This window comes from Notothenia coriiceps, unplaced genomic scaffold, assembly GCF_000735185.1.
Source record: "Notothenia coriiceps isolate Sejong01 unplaced genomic scaffold, NC01 NC01_scaffold00021734, whole genome shotgun sequence".
In the NCBI taxonomy this organism is placed as follows: domain Eukaryota; kingdom Metazoa; phylum Chordata; class Actinopteri; order Perciformes; family Nototheniidae; genus Notothenia; species Notothenia coriiceps.
The window spans coordinates 265,904-284,852 of NW_011354435.1; the positions used below are offsets into that span (position 1 = coordinate 265,904).

Consider the following 18,949-nt stretch of genomic DNA (forward strand, 5'->3'; position numbering starts at 1 on the left):
TTTAAGTGACAGTGTTAAAATAAAAAAGGGAGAGAGAAAAAAAATAAAGTCAGGAAAACGGATTTGTTTTTCGTGCGCACGAGAAACGAATCCGTTTTCCTGACTTTATTGTTTTTCTCTCTCCATTTTTTTTTTTTTCCATGTCCCTTTAGGGGCTCCGTAGCTTAGAGACAACTGATTGTAAATAATTATCCTATTCATGTTGATAAAAATGGTTGGCTTAAATGTTTTGCATGTGCGGATTTTAACTATGTACATTCTCATCCTGGGAAATGTAAAACAATAGGCCTATGACTAATTAAGCATTGTCCTCCATTTTGATAACGATACACCAGTTTTCCCCCTCTGTGGACATCAACATGTCAAATATTCTTCATCACCTTTTCCCCATAGCCTACTACATAAAATGTTGACCAGGAGGGTAAGAAAGTAATTTATTCATTCACTGAAAGAATAACGTTTTACACAGAAACTGCTCTTTTTTTTAAACTTTATTTCGAATTAATGATGATCATCGATAATTGTATGAATGTATACACTACAGTGAATAACAACAAACTACATTGAAACATATTTTAATAAAGTAAGACCTTCCATCGTTTTTTTTGGCGAAACTGCTTTATTATCCAAAGTACAAAGCATGGCCATTTGACATCACAGCCGTAAGTTTTAGCATACATGGGAGAAAACGTAAAATGTTGTTTTTTGACACTTTTATATTGAGATGTTTGCAGACTAAAACAATAGATAAAAAAATGCTGAGCAGGTACACATAATAACAGAGAGTGTGTGGTCATCACTTCACGAAAACAGCTCTAAATATATGTTGGGTTTACAATTGGGACGTCCCTACAGAAGACATTTTTCAGCAAATCTTTGAGCCAGGTGATCATGCAGTCGTGTTTTGGAAATAAACAAATCAAGGTGTTTTTCATAAAAAGAAACCTACTTGCTTCAAATGGAAATATTTCCCCTTAAAGTTACTATAGGTGTGTTTTTTAGGGCTGCACTTCACAATGAAGTGTATTCATTACTGATTTGCCAATTTGTTTTCAATTATTCCTTTTGTCTATAGCATTTTTGATAAATCAAGTCAAAAACGATTCCATCAATACTTCATGGATCCTAAATTATTTCGTCCCACCAACAGTCCGAAAACATTTATACTCTAAAATCAGATAAGGCAGACGAAAGCAGCTAAACAACTAAAACGCTAGAATAAAGGAAACCTTTGACATTGTGCCTGGAACAACAATCTTGACAATTACTAACTTATAAAAGGTATCTAATCAAACAAACAAAGCAATTAATTGACTAAGATTCAAGGTCTGGTTTCTTTTGATTACAGAACGGCTTATCACGTTTATTTTTGGATTGCTGAATGAAAGCTTCCAGGAAAAATACAACTTAAAAAACATCACTTTGCACAAAGGTGATAAAATACAAAATTGATCAAAATTGCAATGCAATTGTAGCTATTATATTATGTCAGTAAAAAAAATCTAAATTGGTCTTAAGTTGTTATGCTTAGTATCAAGGCCTGTAGAATTAGAATACAAATACAAATTAATGGTAACTTTGCATATTGCTATTGAGGTGACAGGATTTTCTATGACATTTCAATATCCTTGTCGTCCTGTAGAGGTGAGCCAGACTGGGGTTCTTTACTTTTCCGTTCTGTCTTGTTCTTGGGGTTCTTTTTCCTAAAGAAAAAAAAATAGATATAAAAAATGACAGGAGAGTAGTCATTGACAGCAAGGTATGTGTTTTTCATTTTTAGTGTTAACTCCTTATGTAAAACTGAAAACAAATAAAAACAGTCTTACTTTGACTGAACGGTCAAGACAGTCACAGTTATGAAGATAGCGGCAATAATGAGGGCAAGCAGAACTCCACAGATGATTGCTGTTAAAGAGGACAGATGACCGGGATGCATGTTAATAGATTACAAACTAATATTCAGATAAAAGTATATGAAACATGTTTTATGCACTTAACTAAAACAGGGATGTGTTTTGCATTAGTTCTTTGTGTTTCTACTGACCAATGGGAGTGTCCGGCTCCTCCTCCTCGGCTTCCTCACCATCATCTTAAGTCCAAAAACAATTGACATCATGTTGAAAACATAATTGTATTACATTTAAGAGTATACTTGCCTCATTAAACACATTTGATATTTTATTATTTCAGTAAATGTGTACATTAGACAGAGATTAGTGCTCACCGTGGATGCCCTCACAGGTGGTGTTGCAGCTGGTCTGGTCAAAAAATCTGTTTCCGTTTCCGATGCATCCAGACCAAAGGAACTTTTTGCATTTGTCATGGACGGAATCATAGTAATACCTCAGAAACTTGCCACTGCAGTCACCTACAGCATGTTTAAAGTGGCAAGCTTGGGCCACTGTGAAGATAAAACATCATCCTTATTAGTCATAACAGTGGTCAGAGTTTATTAATGAAACTCATTTAAAAGTTAGGATTTGTTATGTATATAGCAATTCTCATTTATTGATACAGCAGGTGGCAGAAAATATCATTAAAACTTCAAGCAGTAGTTTTGCCTTTTAACCACTGGGTGGCGTATTGCTAACATTCATCCTGACACATGTTTTTTTCCTGCATCCTCGAAGAAAGGAAGGCGGCAAAAGTTATTTGGCTGAAAAGCAATGGAATCGTTATTATTTATAGGATACAGCCAACAAGCCCCTCTTCATATCATCTCTTTTTCTCGCCCTCTTACCCTCATATGTTATCGAAGAGGCCTTATGATAATGTAGCATTCCCTTTCATGGTCCTTTAGGCCATAAAACCCTACCTCATGGGCCAGTTCATGTTCCAAAGTCCTCAGACAACAGGAAGAATGTTTTTTTCTCCACACTATGTTCATCTAAATGTAAGCGGTCTCTGATTTTACATTAGTTGTTTTGCATGTTTAACAAACATTAAATGGTAATTCAGAATAAACTGGAACCTTACTATTCTTTCACTATGAGTGTTTAAAACCATCTTACCATTCATGGGGTACTTTGCCTCTGCATTGGCGGAACAGTTTCTTATGCACTCTCGTTCATTTGCAAATCGGTTGCCATTTCCTCCTTGGCCTTTGTATAGGAAAGGGTTGCACTGATCTTTGACGGGGTCATAAAACAAAGAGAAGGTAAAGCTTGTGCCTTCACCTTCATCCTGTTCCAATTGGCAGAAAGCTGTTGGATAAAAAAAGAAATATGCTGTTAGCTATGTTTTATTCAAAAGGCGATGATCTTGTTTTCAGTACAGTATTTGGTAGGTTATATCTCCAGCACATAATGTTTAACTAACCCCATCAACAGATACCCACTCCCTCCTTTTATGATGGCAATTACATGTGTCATTTATGGTGCATTTTCAGTCCTGACGCCCTTTTATAGATATCACCTAAAGGAAGTGGTTTCAAACGGTTTCAGGTTTAGCTCATTGTGCTCAGGCTCAGACAGAAATGATCTCAATGTTTAAAAGTTTGAGAATTATAGAGAAGGGAATTGTCCAGTCAGCTTAGCACAATTGTTAGCAGTGTGTTAATAACATTTCTTAGAAAGTAAACGTACAGTAAATACCATCTAGTCTTTTTTTTTACAGCTAAAGACAATCATTGTGGGCTTCAGTCGCAAGTTGAAGCATGGAAGTCAGGGTAAAAAACAAGTACAATACAATTATATCCTGCTGAGAGATGCAGTCTAGACCTATGTAATCTACTCAAACTTTTATCCCATCAGGTCTATTGATTTCTGATGGCACAGGCATCTTTTTTATACTACACATGATTAAGCCCATTTATGGAGTCTTCCGCAGATGTAACCGCCACTTTTTTCTAATAGGACCAAAAGTGAAACTTCATCTCCTTGAAACATTAGATAAAACAATAACAATGATATAGAACCAATTTTAAAACAAAGTATTCCTAAATAAAAGCAGCAATACAAGGCTAGCACTTGATGAGCCTGTGTGCTAGCAAGGCCTATTCTGCCTATAATTAAACCAATCTCTAGTTACAATTTTAAATGAAGAAGGAAAAAGTTTGATGTACCTGGAATCGAATTGCTGATTTCAAATGCAGCAAAAACCAAACCCAGAAACAACAAGAGCCTCATCTTGCTGCTTTTCTTCGAGCTGTCTCTCCTGGAGTGAGGCAGGGTTGTAAACTACAGTGGGAGTGGGTTGTCAAACTGACCTTTGGACCAACATTTCCCTAATGGTGACAGCTGCAACCGAAACAAAAGTTAATGGCAGGGATAGGCTTCTCCTTTTTTCTTTTATTACCTTTAAAGAAGATTAGAGAATTTTTTTTAATATATCAGAGTGTAGCATACGATCAATAGAACAATAGCATTTTTGATGGGTGTTGTTTGAAAGACCTCACACATCATTTAGGGAAGGTTAACGCTCGAGTTAAACACGATACCTGCTCCAGCACAGCAACACATAAATAAGCATTTCATATTTATTTATTATTTAATATGAGTTAAATTGCAGTTTTGTTCTATTTGTTATGCAGTATATTAAGACAGTTGGCAACACAACTAAAGAAATGTAGATTACTACAAAGAGCATCATGTCGTAAAGTAACCCCAGGAAGAAGAGAGTTTAACCTCTTATTTTAGTATATTATAGTCATGTAAGCTTTCATTTCGATGTAAGGCTTGCACCTTTAATACATGATAATCCTTATCATGAGCCAAGGTTACATTATTGTGTCTTGTACTAATACTTTCATAGATTTCCTTCTGATGTGTTAAAAGACACTGCATGAAGAATACTGTTTGCCTGACATCGTGCTTTCTGGTTAAACATTGCAAGTTGTTCTTCTCCCTTAATTGAAAAATCCCAAATCTAGGAATTTTTTTCCTGCAAAACACACTTTTGTAAGGTGCATTTTGGACCTTAATTACCTTCAAAACTAACATGCTTGTATCTTCAATTTGGATTTAAGGTGAGAAACTCCTATCTGATGTGAGAAGTCATTTTGCACATGCATCATTCCTAATATCCAATTAGTGAAGAAACAAGCAGCAACACATTTTTGAGTGAAAGGAGGCTTTCAAATAAATACATAATGAGACTACTTAGGATTAGTTGTGATATCGTAGAACTTTTGTGGTTTGAAGGAGTCATTTTAAAAGTTATTTCAGCCCTGTAATTTGAATTATTGCCGGTGGAGTGGGGTAATTTTACAACTCAGACTTTTTACTTGCTGAAATCTGGGGCAAAGTGAAAACCCATTAAACAAGTTAATACATATTACAAAAGTCCTATTGTATTGTGATAGCTTTGATCCAAAATGTTGATTGAAATTATTATTTTATTAGGGTTGCAGTCAGATTTGCAGAGGTGGAAAATATACTTGAAGTACCGAAAGTAAAAGTAATCATTATGCAGAATGGCACATCTCAGAATAATATATATTATATGTTTTGATAATAGATATTGATGCATTAAAGTGTTATCAAAGCTGGTAAAGGTGCAGTTAGTTTTAATGACTTTGAATACTGCAGGGTAGATTGTGAATGTTACTCCAGGTGCAACTAAAGTCTTATTTAAGTGTTGATTATATTTCACAACATTAATCCAAATCTGTCAAGTAACTAAAGGTATTACATAAATGTAGTGCAGTAAAAGCACAAAGTAACACAACATTGAAATACTCAAGTTTATACTCAAAATTGTACTTAAGTGTATAGTACTAGCTACTTGAGTAAATCTACTTAGTTACTTTACACCACCACTGCAGATTTGTATAGAGACCAAGTTGTTTACAGTTTGTGCAGGTTTGTCTTGTAGAGCCCTCACTCTTCAACTTATTTGACCCCCGGGCAGCGTCACAAAATCCGAAGGGTCGCAGTGGCACGTGCACGCCGCTCAGCATTTCCAACATCTTCGCCCGCCAGCAGCTCGCGCCTAACATGAGTGACTTCTTTTGGCTGCGGTGCAGTCCTCGCGCTGTCACCGTTGTTGGATCTGGAGGCTGGTTTTGTTGTTGCTCTGACGTCAGCGAGAGCTACAATGGAGCTGACAACGTGATTAGTATAAAAGCCGGTTTGAAAGCTCGCGCTCCGGTGCTCCCAGCTGCTGCTCGGCACCGTTTTAACATCAGACTGCAGCACGAGGGAGGGCTGAAGGGATCAAGATGCACTCAGCGAGCTTCATACCCATCCTTTTACTTCAGCTGACTTTCCTCGCGGTGTTGCATGGTAAGATCTTTGAGGGGTGCAAAAAGTACATGATGCAAATACTTTAAAAGCACTTTGAAGGTTACACTTATTTAGGCAATCTGGCAGAGCAGGAAAGATGCTTTATCGCAGGTGTCACTATCCACCTGCACCTGCACTTTGAATTAGGGTGGCAAAACTTTGGATTTATTTTCTAAATGTATGGTTTACTAATTGTTGTTTTTTATAGTGACTCATGCTGCATCAATTAACTTGTGTGAAGTTATTCTAATGTATTTGAATGCATAGTGAGATCATGTTCTTCTTTTATGTCTATTTCAGGTGCAAAATGGACGTACAATGGTAAGTCTGATAATATTTTCCTCATAATTTGTCAATAGAAGATCATATTAGGGGCATTTATATCCAGTTCTCACCTGCTGACCATTTGCACTTGAATGTCTTGATCACTCATAATGGTATTCTAGCCTTAAACAAGCATTTACCAACAAGAATTTTAATACAATTTGAGACAAATCTCAAGTAAATGTCTCGGAGAAGATGTTACTATTGTAAAGCAATCAGAGCAGTGCTTTGACTCAACAATGCCACATAATACGAAAGTGTAAACAGTATCCAATGCATTCTGATAAAAAAGGGGAAAAGTGCTCTGTGAGTTTTGTTTGACCAGCAAAGACAACCAGTTCTGACATCTCTCTCCATGTCAGCCCATGTAACTCTAGAGTTCATTACAGACTCTGTAATTACAACATTTCATAAGTGGTTGACTGCTTTTGTATCACGCCTTAAGGTCTATGGGCAAACTCTTACATAAACTGTGCTCAGAGCTTGACCTCTTGTCATTGTGTTACTGCTTCCCGAAAGTCTGTTTCATTTGGGGGCTTAACGTTAAATCCAATAAGTAGGTATGGTTAGCAGCTACGTTTTTTTTTTCACAACTAATTCTTTGGTCAAATATAAAACAAACTGTTGACTACATGAATCATTTTCAATGTCTTTGTTTAAAACATTTGTATTGTGTGCAAATTCTTTCAGATGCAAATCAGGGCTTGTTAAGAAAAGAGCTGCTTCCCTGCATATTAATTTGTGGTCAAACAATTATAGTTAGAGGAAATGTGACGTGTTTAATTCCGACCTCTAAGAAAGGCTGAATACTGCACTGGCTTGGCATCAATGGGATAAAATGGCCCTTTGTGGATTCTATTCACACTGTTTGTCTCTTACCTGAAGACATTTTGGAAAATTAAAAAAATAATGGAAAATGAAATTAGGAACATTTCTAATTTGTGTGTCAATAAAAAGGATATCTTAACAATGCGGGATAAAATACACCTGTGTTATTTTATAACAATTTAACTATGAGTCAACTTTGGGGAAAGGCCTGTGATGTCTACTAAGGAAAGATGTAAGATACAAATAATAATCTCTGGCACTTTCTGAGGTTCAGCGTTGTGGATTTCATCCTCAGTTACAGTCAAACCACTAACAGGCCTTGTCATAGTAGTCAGTATGGTCTCGAGGGCTGGTTGCACTTTCTGTTGATGGGGGCACAGCTGAGTCATAGGACGTATCCCCCCCCCCTCAACACTACGCCCCGCAGGCAACACAGTGCAAATTAACATTAGAGTAACATAAATGATGCTAGTGATGAGTGTAGTTTGCTCTGCCTCCTCCACTCTTTTAACATTCTTTTCACAAAGGAAAGGACCCATGTTTATTTTGTAAACACCCACAATCACTCTAAACAGAACTGCCAAGGGGCCCCCAAAGCATCCTGAGGGCCATTATTAAAGGGCAGATTGGGTCTAATTAAAACCGCAAATGAAGTGGACACTGACTAATTGTAGCCATAAGACTGACCTTCTTCCTTAGTTTAGAGAGGCTTCGCCTGGATAGAACTTTGCTTCAAACAAGTGTTCAGTGATTTCACAAATTCTCTTGATTTCTTTTGACATGTCTTGTAAAATAAACCCACATTTGCATGCGGATGGCCTCATGCTGCGTCATTCACATTTAACCACGGTCAGCTGGCATTTGGTGAATGGTAGATATTTAATTGAATGTCTTGTTACACAATCAATCAGTGGCAAATATCCAGAAGCGGCGACATCTGGTACATTTGGGGTCTTTGTCATTTGCTATTCCCCTACAATTACGTTTTTTCAGAGTTGATTAGGTTCATTAAACACAAACCATTAGCCTCAACGAGCACCATGTTTGAAACACTCAGCACTTACACTTTGGTGAATACACTGAATTAAAATATCAGACACCAAGAGCTTCCTCGTTTTATTTTCGGCTGCATCATTTCTCAATTACATTTAAATCTCCAAGGCCAGCCCGCAGACACAGCATCTGGAGACACCCTTATGCCGCTGAGGTCACTTTGTAAACTCCATGACTTTTTAGACCGTGGACGTTTTCAGTGTCCTTTGCTTTATAGAAACCTCTCATTTGGAGAGAGACAGTGTTCTCACTGGCTCTCCCTGCAAAAAACTGTCTGGTTCTCACTACCGCTGCATAAGAACTGACCAAAAGAGAAGCCACCGGCCTGTCCCATACCGCCTTGTGCATAGATGATCAAACTTGACCTTGATTACAGAACACATTTTCAGGGAGCCAATGACACCCTGGCCCACTTTTGAATCAAATCCTACTAAATTCACACTGGGAAACACTTAAAATATCCTACATTTTCATTTTCAGTGTATTTCCACTGTGTTTTGAACCTTTTGATGTAACATTTGAGTTCCATTAAGGTGCAGATATCTTGCAAAAATGTTTGATTGGTTATAATTGACATTGATGCTGTTGCAGGGCCAGAAGGAGAGCACCACTGGTCAAAGCATTATCCATACTGTGGGGGAGCGTTCCAGTCTCCCATAGACATCAAGTCAGAGCTGCTGAGGTTCGACCCAACTTTACGTCCAATTGAGATCCAAAACTACAAGCTGTCGCCAAATGAGCAGCTGACACTTGGAAATAATGGGCATTCTGGTGAGTATAAATCATCAGTGTTATCAACAAATGACATAAAATAAATGTATATTTTATACTAATTTAATTACAGATAACAAAACTTGTATTAACCAAGCAAGTGTTTACGCTTAAGTGCATTCTTTGTTTCGCACCAGTCAGTGTGTTCATTGCAAATGGTACCAGATAAAGTGGAGGAGTAACTTCTCGCCCTCGAGACATAATTTCTGGGTCAACCTTAAGTAAATGATAGGAGGATCTTCTTTCTGCATTTGCCACTGCAATTTTCCATAATCACTCTCTTATAATCTGAGCTGCCCTTCCAGCCAAAGAAAGAGCTCCATGTTTTGACTGGGAAAATATGAGCATAGATTAGTCATCTCTTCTGACTCTCCTGGGCATTTTAACAAAAGAAAAAGACAACGTTAGTTTGATGTTCGATATCTATACAGAACACAGTCTGACATTTATAAATATAGCAATTAGAAAATAGAAAACCATGCCCTTGTGCCACAGAATAAAATATTTAGATGACTTGACTGGCAGATGAATATGATGATTCCATCAAATTATAGTTAAATGTTATGTGATTTATTTTTTTTTAAAGATAAAAAACAGTTTCAGTGAGGTTGTTTGAACTGTGGCTCTAAACAGTATGCTGTAGAACTGGTGTCATTTGTTTCTTACATGTTACTTTAAGCAGGATGCAGAAACTGTAAAGTGAACACCAAAACATGCATGTAATGTCTGCCCAAAGTAACTATTATGTGCAAAGCCCACCAGACAAATGCTTATGTGTGCATGGCTAACGGGCCTCAATGCCAAGAGCTAAGTGGCATCATCATCGTGACGTGTGTGTGGGATAAGCTGACAGAGGTTTTTCTCCTGTAAGCATTCGTCACACACTGACGAACATGTGGAAAGTGCCCTGCGTCACTCCAACATAAAGTCACGTAGCTTAGTCTTTCAGAAGCACAGAGCGGGCCATGCTGACTTCCTCAGTTTAGATAAAGTTTAAGTTTGTCTGAGGGTCCAATCCAGCCAGCGGGATGACTTTGCAAAGTTTAAAAATGACAGAGAAGACATTAGTTGGAATTTGTACAACTTTTATGTATTTTGTATGTATACATTTCATACATTTACAAGGCAGGGGTATAACTTAACCTTTTTCCATTATAGTTTCCTTTAGTTTGTATGGTGGTGTGTTAGTTCAGGTGGTCAGGATTACTGCACAGATGTGGAAATGAATTTAAAATAATTTCTAGATCTTGACAAGTTTTTTTGATAAAGTAAAATACTATATTATTCAGTTCCAGATACCGGTGACTTTGTAGATACACTGTGATCTGTAAGTTGTAATGCACATGTGTAAATTATAAACATATACCTGTTGAATTGGTACTTATTTGTCTTATTATTTGAGATCAAATGTGGCTGTATGTGGCCCCTGAACTAAAATGAGTTTGAACACCCTGCTTTAAGTTGATGTTCTTTGATTCCCTGATGTTAACTGAAGTAACCCTGCTCTGTTACGTGTGGTGGGTTTGCATGTCTCCTGATCCACAGTACAAATATCGCTTCCGTCTAAGATGCACATCTCCAGCCTGCCTCATCGCTACACTGCAGCTCAACTCCATTTTCACTGGGGCTCGTCCGGCAGACCCTCAGGCTCTGAGCACACGGTGAACAGTAAGCAGTACGCAGCCGAGGTAAACCACACAAACAGCTAGTCTTACCACAACCCACTTTGATGGAGAAGATGCTAATGGAAAGTATCTTAATACAATTATGATGTACTAACACTTTATTTTGGTATTTCTATTTTGTAAAACTACATACTTTTTCTCTACTACACTTATCACACACTATAGTTACTTTGCAGATTAAGATTTTATGTTCAACACTAAAATATGATAATTAAATACACCACCCAATAATAAAAGTAACGATTAGTTTAGTATAGTATGATACATATAACACCCTGGATTGTTCTACTTTGAACTTTGTAAGTACTTTCCGCTTATAATACTTGTCTAACTGTACTTTAAACAACATTTTAAATGAAGAAATTTTTTCTTGATATGGCTGTAGTGTTGCTTCTTTACTTAATAAAAAAAGAGTCAATGTGTGGTTGGTTATCAGCGATAAGACAGGTATTTCACATCTGCAGCATCAGGTGACAGTATCTCTGTCACCAGACAAATGACTTAATACGGTATGACTTAAACGTGTGACATTTGATTGGCAGAGGATTTACAGAGACTGATTCCCTTCAAGGCTTCCAGACGTTGCTCAAGCTAAAAGCTCTGCATCTATATTCTACTGTTCCAGTTTCTTGACACTGTGGCAGACAAAAGTTAGAAAAGGCTTACTGTGCAATTTCCACTTTATTTTTTGATTGACTATAAAGTTCTATTTCGACACTTGTATAAAACACTTTCTAATTTAAGTGACCTAGAAGTGTTTTTTATAATCTAAATTGTATTTGTTTTTTAAACAGAAATAACAACCTTTAACAATAGACAATTGTACAGACAAATTACATTCTATAGTCTCTATATATTTATTTATATGCACGCACACAAAAGCACAAAAGAGTACAAATTGGTAGTTCCTTTTGTCTTTTGTGGGAAATATAATGTCAGCATGGGGGTTTAGAGCCATAGCAATGTGAAGCATATTCAGTCCAGGACAACAAAAAGATTACAAATAAAAGGAAAGTAACCTGATTGTGAGAGGTTTGGGAGTGAGAAGTTTTTAACAGTAAACAGGTTTTGAGTCTTTAAAATCTCCACTCCTAAGGTTATAAAGAGATATATAAATCATACCTATCAAATTAGCGTATCTTCTCACTGGGTTGAACACACTTAAAGGCAAAGAAATAATTCCACTCAGCCTCAGTATGTACACTATGACAGTGTGTCTTATTTCTGCAGGGTTTAAAGGGATTAGTGTAGCAGACTATTATGTGATTTGGCTTTCAACCACCTCTGGAAATGAGTGGTTGTCTGCGCTATTTAATGCGTCAAGCCCTCTAAGCTGTTTTCACACACCAGCTTGCTCTACTTTGGTACTTGAAGTAAAGCAGACAATGAAGTTTAAAAGTAAGTCTTTTACGATATAAACCAAAAAAAGGAGACATTTGGTTTCAATTGAACTACAGTGTACAGAAGCTGAAATGGTTGCAACCTGGGTGCTTTTATGTGTCCATGCCTCAGCTTCAGCACAGCCACATGTAAAGTGCTGCGGTCTGACCTGAAGCTCTGAGTGGACGCGTCTAGGACATGCATCTTTTCAATTCTCTCCAGACTCCAGAACCACAGTTCCTTGATGGCATGTTGTTATGGAGGGAGTAATGATAGGAACATTCCCAGAAATTGTGCAAATGTCTACCCTTAATTCCCATACAAGAAGGACATCTGTAGATAAAGTTGCGTCATATTTGGCCAGAATGACTGACATGCCTTTAACAGAATAGACTAAACAAACTGACAGTCTGGCATTTATGTATGTGCTGTAATACACCACCTACTGTAATACATCTCCGGCATTATCACTTCCCACCTTGTTCCTTCCTCTGAACACCACCTGCTATTTCCAGTCCAATTATCATCTACTTTGAATGTGTTGTAATAGTTCAACAATTAGCAGCTAGTCACTCCTTCAGGCTCCATGAAACTGCACTGCATGCAATTACACAAAGAAAATGTGCTTTAGTATCATGTTAAAAAATGTATAACAGATGCACACTTTTTTTGTCTTAAAATGGAATCAAATTGTGTTATTAGATCTCAAACATTAATTAATAATAACAGTAACACAAACTCAAGGGTTTGACTCTTAAAACTACGTGATATTTATATATTTGTTTTACTTCCGCAGGATCTTTACATATTTCCCCTTTCTTTCACAGATGCATGTAGTACACTTCAATTCAGACAAGTATCCCAATATGTCCATGGCTGTAGACAAATCTGACGGCCTGGCTGTGCTGGGTGTCCTGATCGAGGTGAGACGTTGTGGGAGCGGGGGAAGGTGATGTGTGAAATTGAATGGAGCAGAACCATCTGACTTTGTTTGTCATGCAGGTTGGAGAGTTCAATCCAGCATTTGAACAGTTTCTGAGGTTCATCAACGGTATCAAATACAGGGGTGAGTCATAAGTCGTTATTATCTCGAGTAGTTTTGCCACACTGAATTTAAGTTATGATTCGTGAACAATATCAGCTACCTTTGTGATAGAAAGTCATTTTTATTCGGGATCAAAATCTCCAAACTCTCAGCTCACTCATGAAGCTATTCTGGATTTTACTCTGACATGACTTTGTTAACAGTTGTACAAACTTTTGTTCTGGCAGATCAGCGAGTGCAGGTGCCCGGTTTCAACATCAGAGCTCTGCTGCCGGCACGTTTGGACGAGTTTTACCGCTATGACGGGTCCCTGACGACTCCTCCGTGCTATCCCAGTGTCCTGTGGACAATTTTCAGGAATCATGTTACAATTTCTCGAAAACAGGTGCTCCTAAATCAACTTTACAGACATTTTATTACATTCTCTCCCTTTACGTTTAACTTTAATTGGTGTGGAAAATCTCCATGCGTAACATGCTTTTTTTTTGTGGGGTTTTCTCAGTTTTTAGACATGGCAACAGCCCTCTACTCGTCCCATGCCCAGGAATCGTCCCCCGTGCCTCTAAATGGTAACTTCAGGAAACCGCAACTTGTCGACAGCCGGGTGGTGCTGGTATCTTTTAAAGAGGGTAAGTATTGTCTTCGTGGGCTTGCTTATTTATTTGAGCATGAATACAAACGTCACATAATGCCTCTGCACTGCTTTAAAAATTGCAAAAAGGGCTGGTTTGAATGATGTATGGGCACTTTTCAGCGCTGTCTCTCTTGTTTGCTACCACCTGCTTGTTGTTGAGCTTTCACATGGATGTCTATCTTAAACAACTTTAAGAGTGATTGATTTTGATGAGCTTCTTGAAAAGTAGGCCATCTTTTATGACACAATAAATTAACTCTTCCCACTGAGAAGTCTGCAGCCCTTAAATTGGTCTTTAAAGTGTTACTTTTATGTGGTTGACTGGTGTACCACACTGTATGGTATTTAGCTCCATATGCTGAAGTGTGGTATGAATGTGCATGTTTTCCGCATTTTCAAAGCTTCCCCTCAGAGCTATGCTTTTCCAACAGCACATGTGTTTTGACATGGCAGTGTGGAATCCTCTGCTCTTATCTTTCATGGGCGGCATTTAGCAGGCGATGGCTTGTGCTTTAAGGTTTAACACTACAGGCCGTGCTGTTGCATGCTGGGTGTGAAGGCACAAAGTCGTTCAAAGAAATATCCCACAGGCTGGGATGGCTAACCAGCAGTGATTGGCTGTGTGTCGATGCAGGCAGAGGACTGCAAAGTACTCGGACAGTCACATCTCCACTCATGAGGAAGCGAGTCGTTCAGCAGCTGCTCGTCGGTGACCTAGCAGACCTGGCTGATGAAGGGCTCTATCAACTCCTACCAAGTGCTTCAGAGAAGGTCCATGCTGGCAAGAAGAAAGACCTCAAGAACCAGCACTCTCCGGCCAAATCCAAACAACACACGCTCAATCCATCTTTGAAGAAGAAGAGCCAGAACCACCGCCCTGTGGGAAAGCTCGGGCTGGCTGAAGATGCACTGTGCTACATCTCACTGGAGCACAACGTTTTACATCAGCTCAAACTATCTCACGCTGAGAACCAGCTGGTTCAGGCTCTCAGAGATGAAGCTCTCCCCAAGCTGAATCTAAAGAGCTACCTGGACTGTAAGTCAGACTTAGCCCTCCCCACTATCAGAAACATTCTGCGTGGACGACCAACAGATGAGGCTTTTGAGTTAGATCGCTCCCTGACAAAAGCCTTGATGACCAAGCAAAAGACTTCCCCAGCAATCAAACCAAGTGTGCCAGGGAAAAACCATGGCATCTCCCCCTCTCCTTCTGTTCCCAGGAAGCCACACAGCCAGGGTTATCCACATCCTTGGCTTTTGCCAATGGAGTGGGAAGACTAGATTCTTGGCATAGTTGCATCTCACATTATGTCACTTTGTGTAGCAGTCATGAGTTATGACTGAGTCACGAAATGAAAGACTAGTTTTCAAGCGAGGCCCTGCAATTCTTTGACCCATCTTTCTTACAAATGTATTTAACATTAACTTATTTTTTCTACACTTCATTATAATAACATTTCTAACAGAAAAAGTTGTAACTTACTGTAGTTATGTTTTTTTGCAAACAAACGCCAATTTATAACCAGTCATCCCCAGTGATTGTGCTTGTTGGGGAAATATTTTCCAAGGTCCATAACATTGATCCAGTTTATCAGTTCAAACTTTCCTGACTGAGCACACGCACCTGTAACCTTTGCTGCTGTGCTCTGTGTTTTGTCTCCCTGTTCCTGCCTGTTGGCGTCAGCTGATAGAGGTGTTATGATTCTATCTTGTTATGCAGCATGTTGATTATTCTCTCTGAACTAGCTAAATACATTGGTCTGGGGTGGAGTTCTTCAGAATTGACTTGGCAACTCTACCGTGAAGTCAGAACCTCTGGCTCTTGGACTTGTGATGTGAATTCTCCGGCCGAAGCTCCAAATAAACCATCAGTGTTTGACATCAAAGCTCCTGCTCTTCCCGTGTCTCCTTCATGAGTCGGTGACTCCCACTGCATTGCTACACAGAAGTTTCCCCCACAGTGCTCAGAGCTTCAAGCTGAAATTGTAATATCAAATCAAACTCAATGGGTCGAAGAAAGTCTACAAAAATGAGAAACTTGTACTTTCTCCCAGTGGGCTTTAGGTCTGTTTGTATATGTTGCCTTGCCATGACATGCTTTAAAATAAACTGCTGCAAAGCATACATTCCAGGCTTAGAGATCTAAATACATCAAGCTACATAGTACAGAAAATGTCTGCAGACGAATATATATATAATATGCAGTACAGCAAGTGCAGTTTTATAGTGTGGTGATTATGGAGCTTTTCTAGTAATTACTGTCTTGCACAGTATAGAGATGCAGCTAAACCAAAATAATTTGCAAGAGCTTCAGCGCTTCACATCACATGTCTAACAATTTGTTCTTCTCTTCAAAATGTCATTTACAACGAGTAAAGGAAACATGTGATGTGAAGCGCTGAAGCTCTTGCAAATTATTTTGGTTTAGCTGNACCAAGTTGCAGTTGTAATGGAAAATATGTTAAAAAAATGTATTTTTCTGCAAGTGAATATTTCATCACTAAGTTCATTTTTTTCCTACAAGCTACAAAACTTTTTTTCTTCTTCTTTGACTTCAAATTTGGTTCACAGTTATGTGGATATTTTATACAAGTGTACATTTGGTTCACAGTTACGTGGATATTTTATACAAGTGTAAATGTATGCACACAAGCTCAGATTTTTTTTCTGCAAGTGCTCACATCAGGTTTTACACGCTCTCGCATTTGGCACCATATCTACCTTCATAGAAAACTGCCAAATCATTCAACTTTGTGAACTTTGCCAAGCAAATCTGCAGCTTAGGAAAGTAGTTAGATTAATTTGGTTGATAAATCACTTGGATGGACCAACCAACCTCTCCTTCCTCTGTCAGCTCACTAGTGGGTTAAATGCATCCTGTTTATCAAGTCCTTGGATTCACGTCATTCCTGTGCCAACTGATGAACCATTTTTCTATCAAAGATTTTTTATTTTATTTATAATTATAACATTGTTTGCCAGATGTAATTTTTCAAAAATGCACACAAGCCCACATTCTGACATTTTCAAGTTGACCATTGATGGTCAGTTGGCCTGACAGAGGAAACTGTTTTAAATGTTTTTCAGCTCTGGAACAAACACAAAGTTGTGATTAAACAAACCTCCATCCCTCTCCCCTGCCATCCACAGAGAAACAAAGCTGTCAGAATCTCTCCTCAAAACGTCACATTAAAGAATCTCTTTTCTTCACATTTTTATAGGGTTCTTTGTTATCCATCTCACACCTTTTGAAAGGTATTTTGCATAAATAGCCGTGAAACAAAGAATCCTCTACTGCATAATCGGATAATTTTTAGAAGCAACATGTCTTATTCTTTTAATATTTTTCTTCCCTTTGGTAGTTTTCAGTCCAGAGCTGAGAGTATGAGGGTTGGGGCGATGATGACAGGCCCACCATGAATTCCTCTCTATGGAATGTGTAGAGGGCTGATGACAGGAGTACTTTGAGAAGCTGATAGATTTCAGAGGATCTGAGGGTCACATGCCTCAGCTTTATGCCTCGTGGGTTTAAAAGGGATACGCAAGAACCTTACAGTCACACACATTTTCACACAGAAGCCCCGGAGAATAAAAGGTCCCCTTTCCCCCTATTCTATTGTTGTGATCTATAAGTAAACTTCAATATGAGCTCCATAGAAAATTCTGGCCTGGCTTTGTATTTTTTTTCTTTTTTCTCAACAGAGAGGTTATGACTTTTCCACTCAATTTCACACTTTGACTGGATCCAGCAGGAATCTGAATAAGTTAGACCCTCCAGAAAAACGCGATTCTGCGATCGCAGAATTTACCGCATAATCAGCAAAATGGTGCAGATTTTTAAAAGGCCGCATATTTATCAAAAGGCCGCATAATCCCCGCATTTTTCCACACAAAATTGAGAAAAAAAAAAGTTAACTCGTCTTGACGTGACGTCACCAGCTCGCGCATCACAGAATGTAAACAACACTGTATAGAGTGAACGTGTGGAGCTCACACGATAGAGAAAACACCAAGATGAAAAAATCTAATCCATCTCATTTACCGACGAACATTTCTACTGAAGACCGGGCAAAAAGTGGGGGGAAACTATTCTGCACCCCGTGCAACTGTGTGTTGGAGCATAAGAGAAAATCGACGAGACGACCCACTTTGATTCATTCAAACATTCGAAAATGCTTTCTGCTGCTGCGGACAAGAAAGCCAAACAACTCACATTCACCGAGGCATCAACCTCCAAAACCCTACAAGATTGAAGCTGGTCAGATAACGAACGAGTAAATGAAAACAGAATGAGGCGGAGAAGTGTGTGGGTGTGTGTGTGTGTGTGCGTGTGTGGGGGTGTGTGAGATTAAAATAGCCCAATTGCTTTTACAATAAATAAACATTGAATGTGTTTAATTGAATAGTAAAGGGGTTTAACGTTAGTGGCAGGTTGTGTGTGAGAGAGAATAAATAAGACAGCCCAATATTTAAAAAAACTTTTATTCTTTTTTCCCGCATATTTAGCATATTTCGCAACTTTCCGCATATTTCGCAACTTCCCGCAATTTCACCGCATAAAATCACATAAAAACCCCGCATGTTTAATCGCATAATCAAGGATTTTAGCCTGCATAATCAAGGAATTTAGCCCGCGTTTTTCTGGAGGGTCTAATAAGTATTCACACCATTTGCTATGACACTGAACATTGAGCTCAAGTGCATCCCCTTTCCACTGATCATCCTTCAGATGTTTCTATAACTTGACTGGAGTCCACCTGTAGTAAATTCAATAGATTGGACATGACTTGGAAAAGAACACACCTGTCTATATGAGGTCCCACAGTTGACAGTGCACATCAGAGCACAAACCAAGTCATGATGTCCAGGGAATTTTCTGTAGACCTCAGAGACAGGATTGTATCAAGGCACAGATCTGGGGAAGGGTACATAACGTCCCAACGAGCACATTGGTCTCCATCATTTGCAAATGGAAGATGTTTGAAACCACCAGGGCTCTTCCTAG

At 38.5% G+C, this 18,949-nt stretch overlaps 2 protein-coding genes across 3 annotated transcripts; one reads left to right on the forward strand and one right to left on the reverse strand.

Moving 5' to 3' along the window:
- Positions 1–1,485: 1,485 nt before the first annotated feature.
- LOC104953451 (inter-alpha-trypsin inhibitor) lies at positions 1,486–4,138 on the reverse strand. The gene is made up of 6 exons (XM_010780401.1): positions 4,064–4,138; positions 3,012–3,203; positions 2,225–2,401; positions 2,045–2,089; positions 1,827–1,905; positions 1,486–1,703 (listed from the first exon to the last, which is right to left on the reverse strand). Exons 1-6 carry the CDS (start codon positions 4,125–4,127, stop codon positions 1,610–1,612), a joined length of 651 nt encoding a protein of 216 aa, XP_010778703.1. The 5' UTR covers positions 4,128–4,138; the 3' UTR covers positions 1,486–1,609.
- Positions 4,139–5,813: 1,675 nt separating this feature from the next.
- On the forward strand, positions 5,814–15,550 carry ca12 (carbonic anhydrase XII). Of its 2 annotated transcripts, XM_010780402.1 has the most exons (9): positions 5,814–6,224; positions 6,525–6,545; positions 9,021–9,200; positions 10,746–10,888; positions 13,093–13,188; positions 13,268–13,331; positions 13,538–13,695; positions 13,813–13,939; positions 14,579–15,550. In XM_010780402.1, exons 1-9 carry the CDS (start codon positions 6,161–6,163, stop codon positions 15,223–15,225), a joined length of 1,500 nt encoding a protein of 499 aa, XP_010778704.1. In that variant the 5' UTR covers positions 5,814–6,160; the 3' UTR covers positions 15,226–15,550. The 2 variants fall into 2 exon arrangements, with proteins under 2 accessions (XP_010778704.1, XP_010778705.1); XM_010780403.1 differs by lacking the exons at positions 5,814–6,224; positions 6,525–6,545 and having other exon boundaries at positions 9,094–9,200; positions 10,769–10,888.
- The last annotated feature ends 3,399 nt before the right edge of the window (positions 15,551–18,949 follow it).

What these genes read in the sequence shown, in the direction of transcription:
- LOC104953451 (XM_010780401.1), bottom strand. Translation starts at nt 4,127, where the DNA reads ATGAGGCTCTTGTTGTTTCTGGGTTTGGTTTTTGCTGCATTTGAAATC. An exon ending in GGCAAAGTACCCCATGAATG is followed by an intron (nt 2,402 to 3,011) that starts GTAAGATGGTTT and finishes TTATCTTCACAG; the next exon opens with TGGCCCAAGCTTGCCACTTT. An exon ending in GGAGCCGGACACTCCCATTG is followed by an intron (nt 1,906 to 2,044) that starts GTCAGTAGAAAC and finishes CCTCTTTAACAG; the next exon opens with CAATCATCTGTGGAGTTCTG.
- ca12 (XM_010780402.1), top strand. Translation starts at nt 6,161, where the DNA reads ATGCACTCAGCGAGCTTCATACCCATCCTTTTACTTCAGCTGACTTTC. An exon ending in TTTCCTCGCGGTGTTGCATG is followed by an intron (nt 6,225 to 6,524) that starts GTAAGATCTTTG and finishes TGTCTATTTCAG; the next exon opens with GTGCAAAATGGACGTACAAT. An exon ending in GTAAGCAGTACGCAGCCGAG is followed by an intron (nt 10,889 to 13,092) that starts GTAAACCACACA and finishes TTTCTTTCACAG; the next exon opens with ATGCATGTAGTACACTTCAA.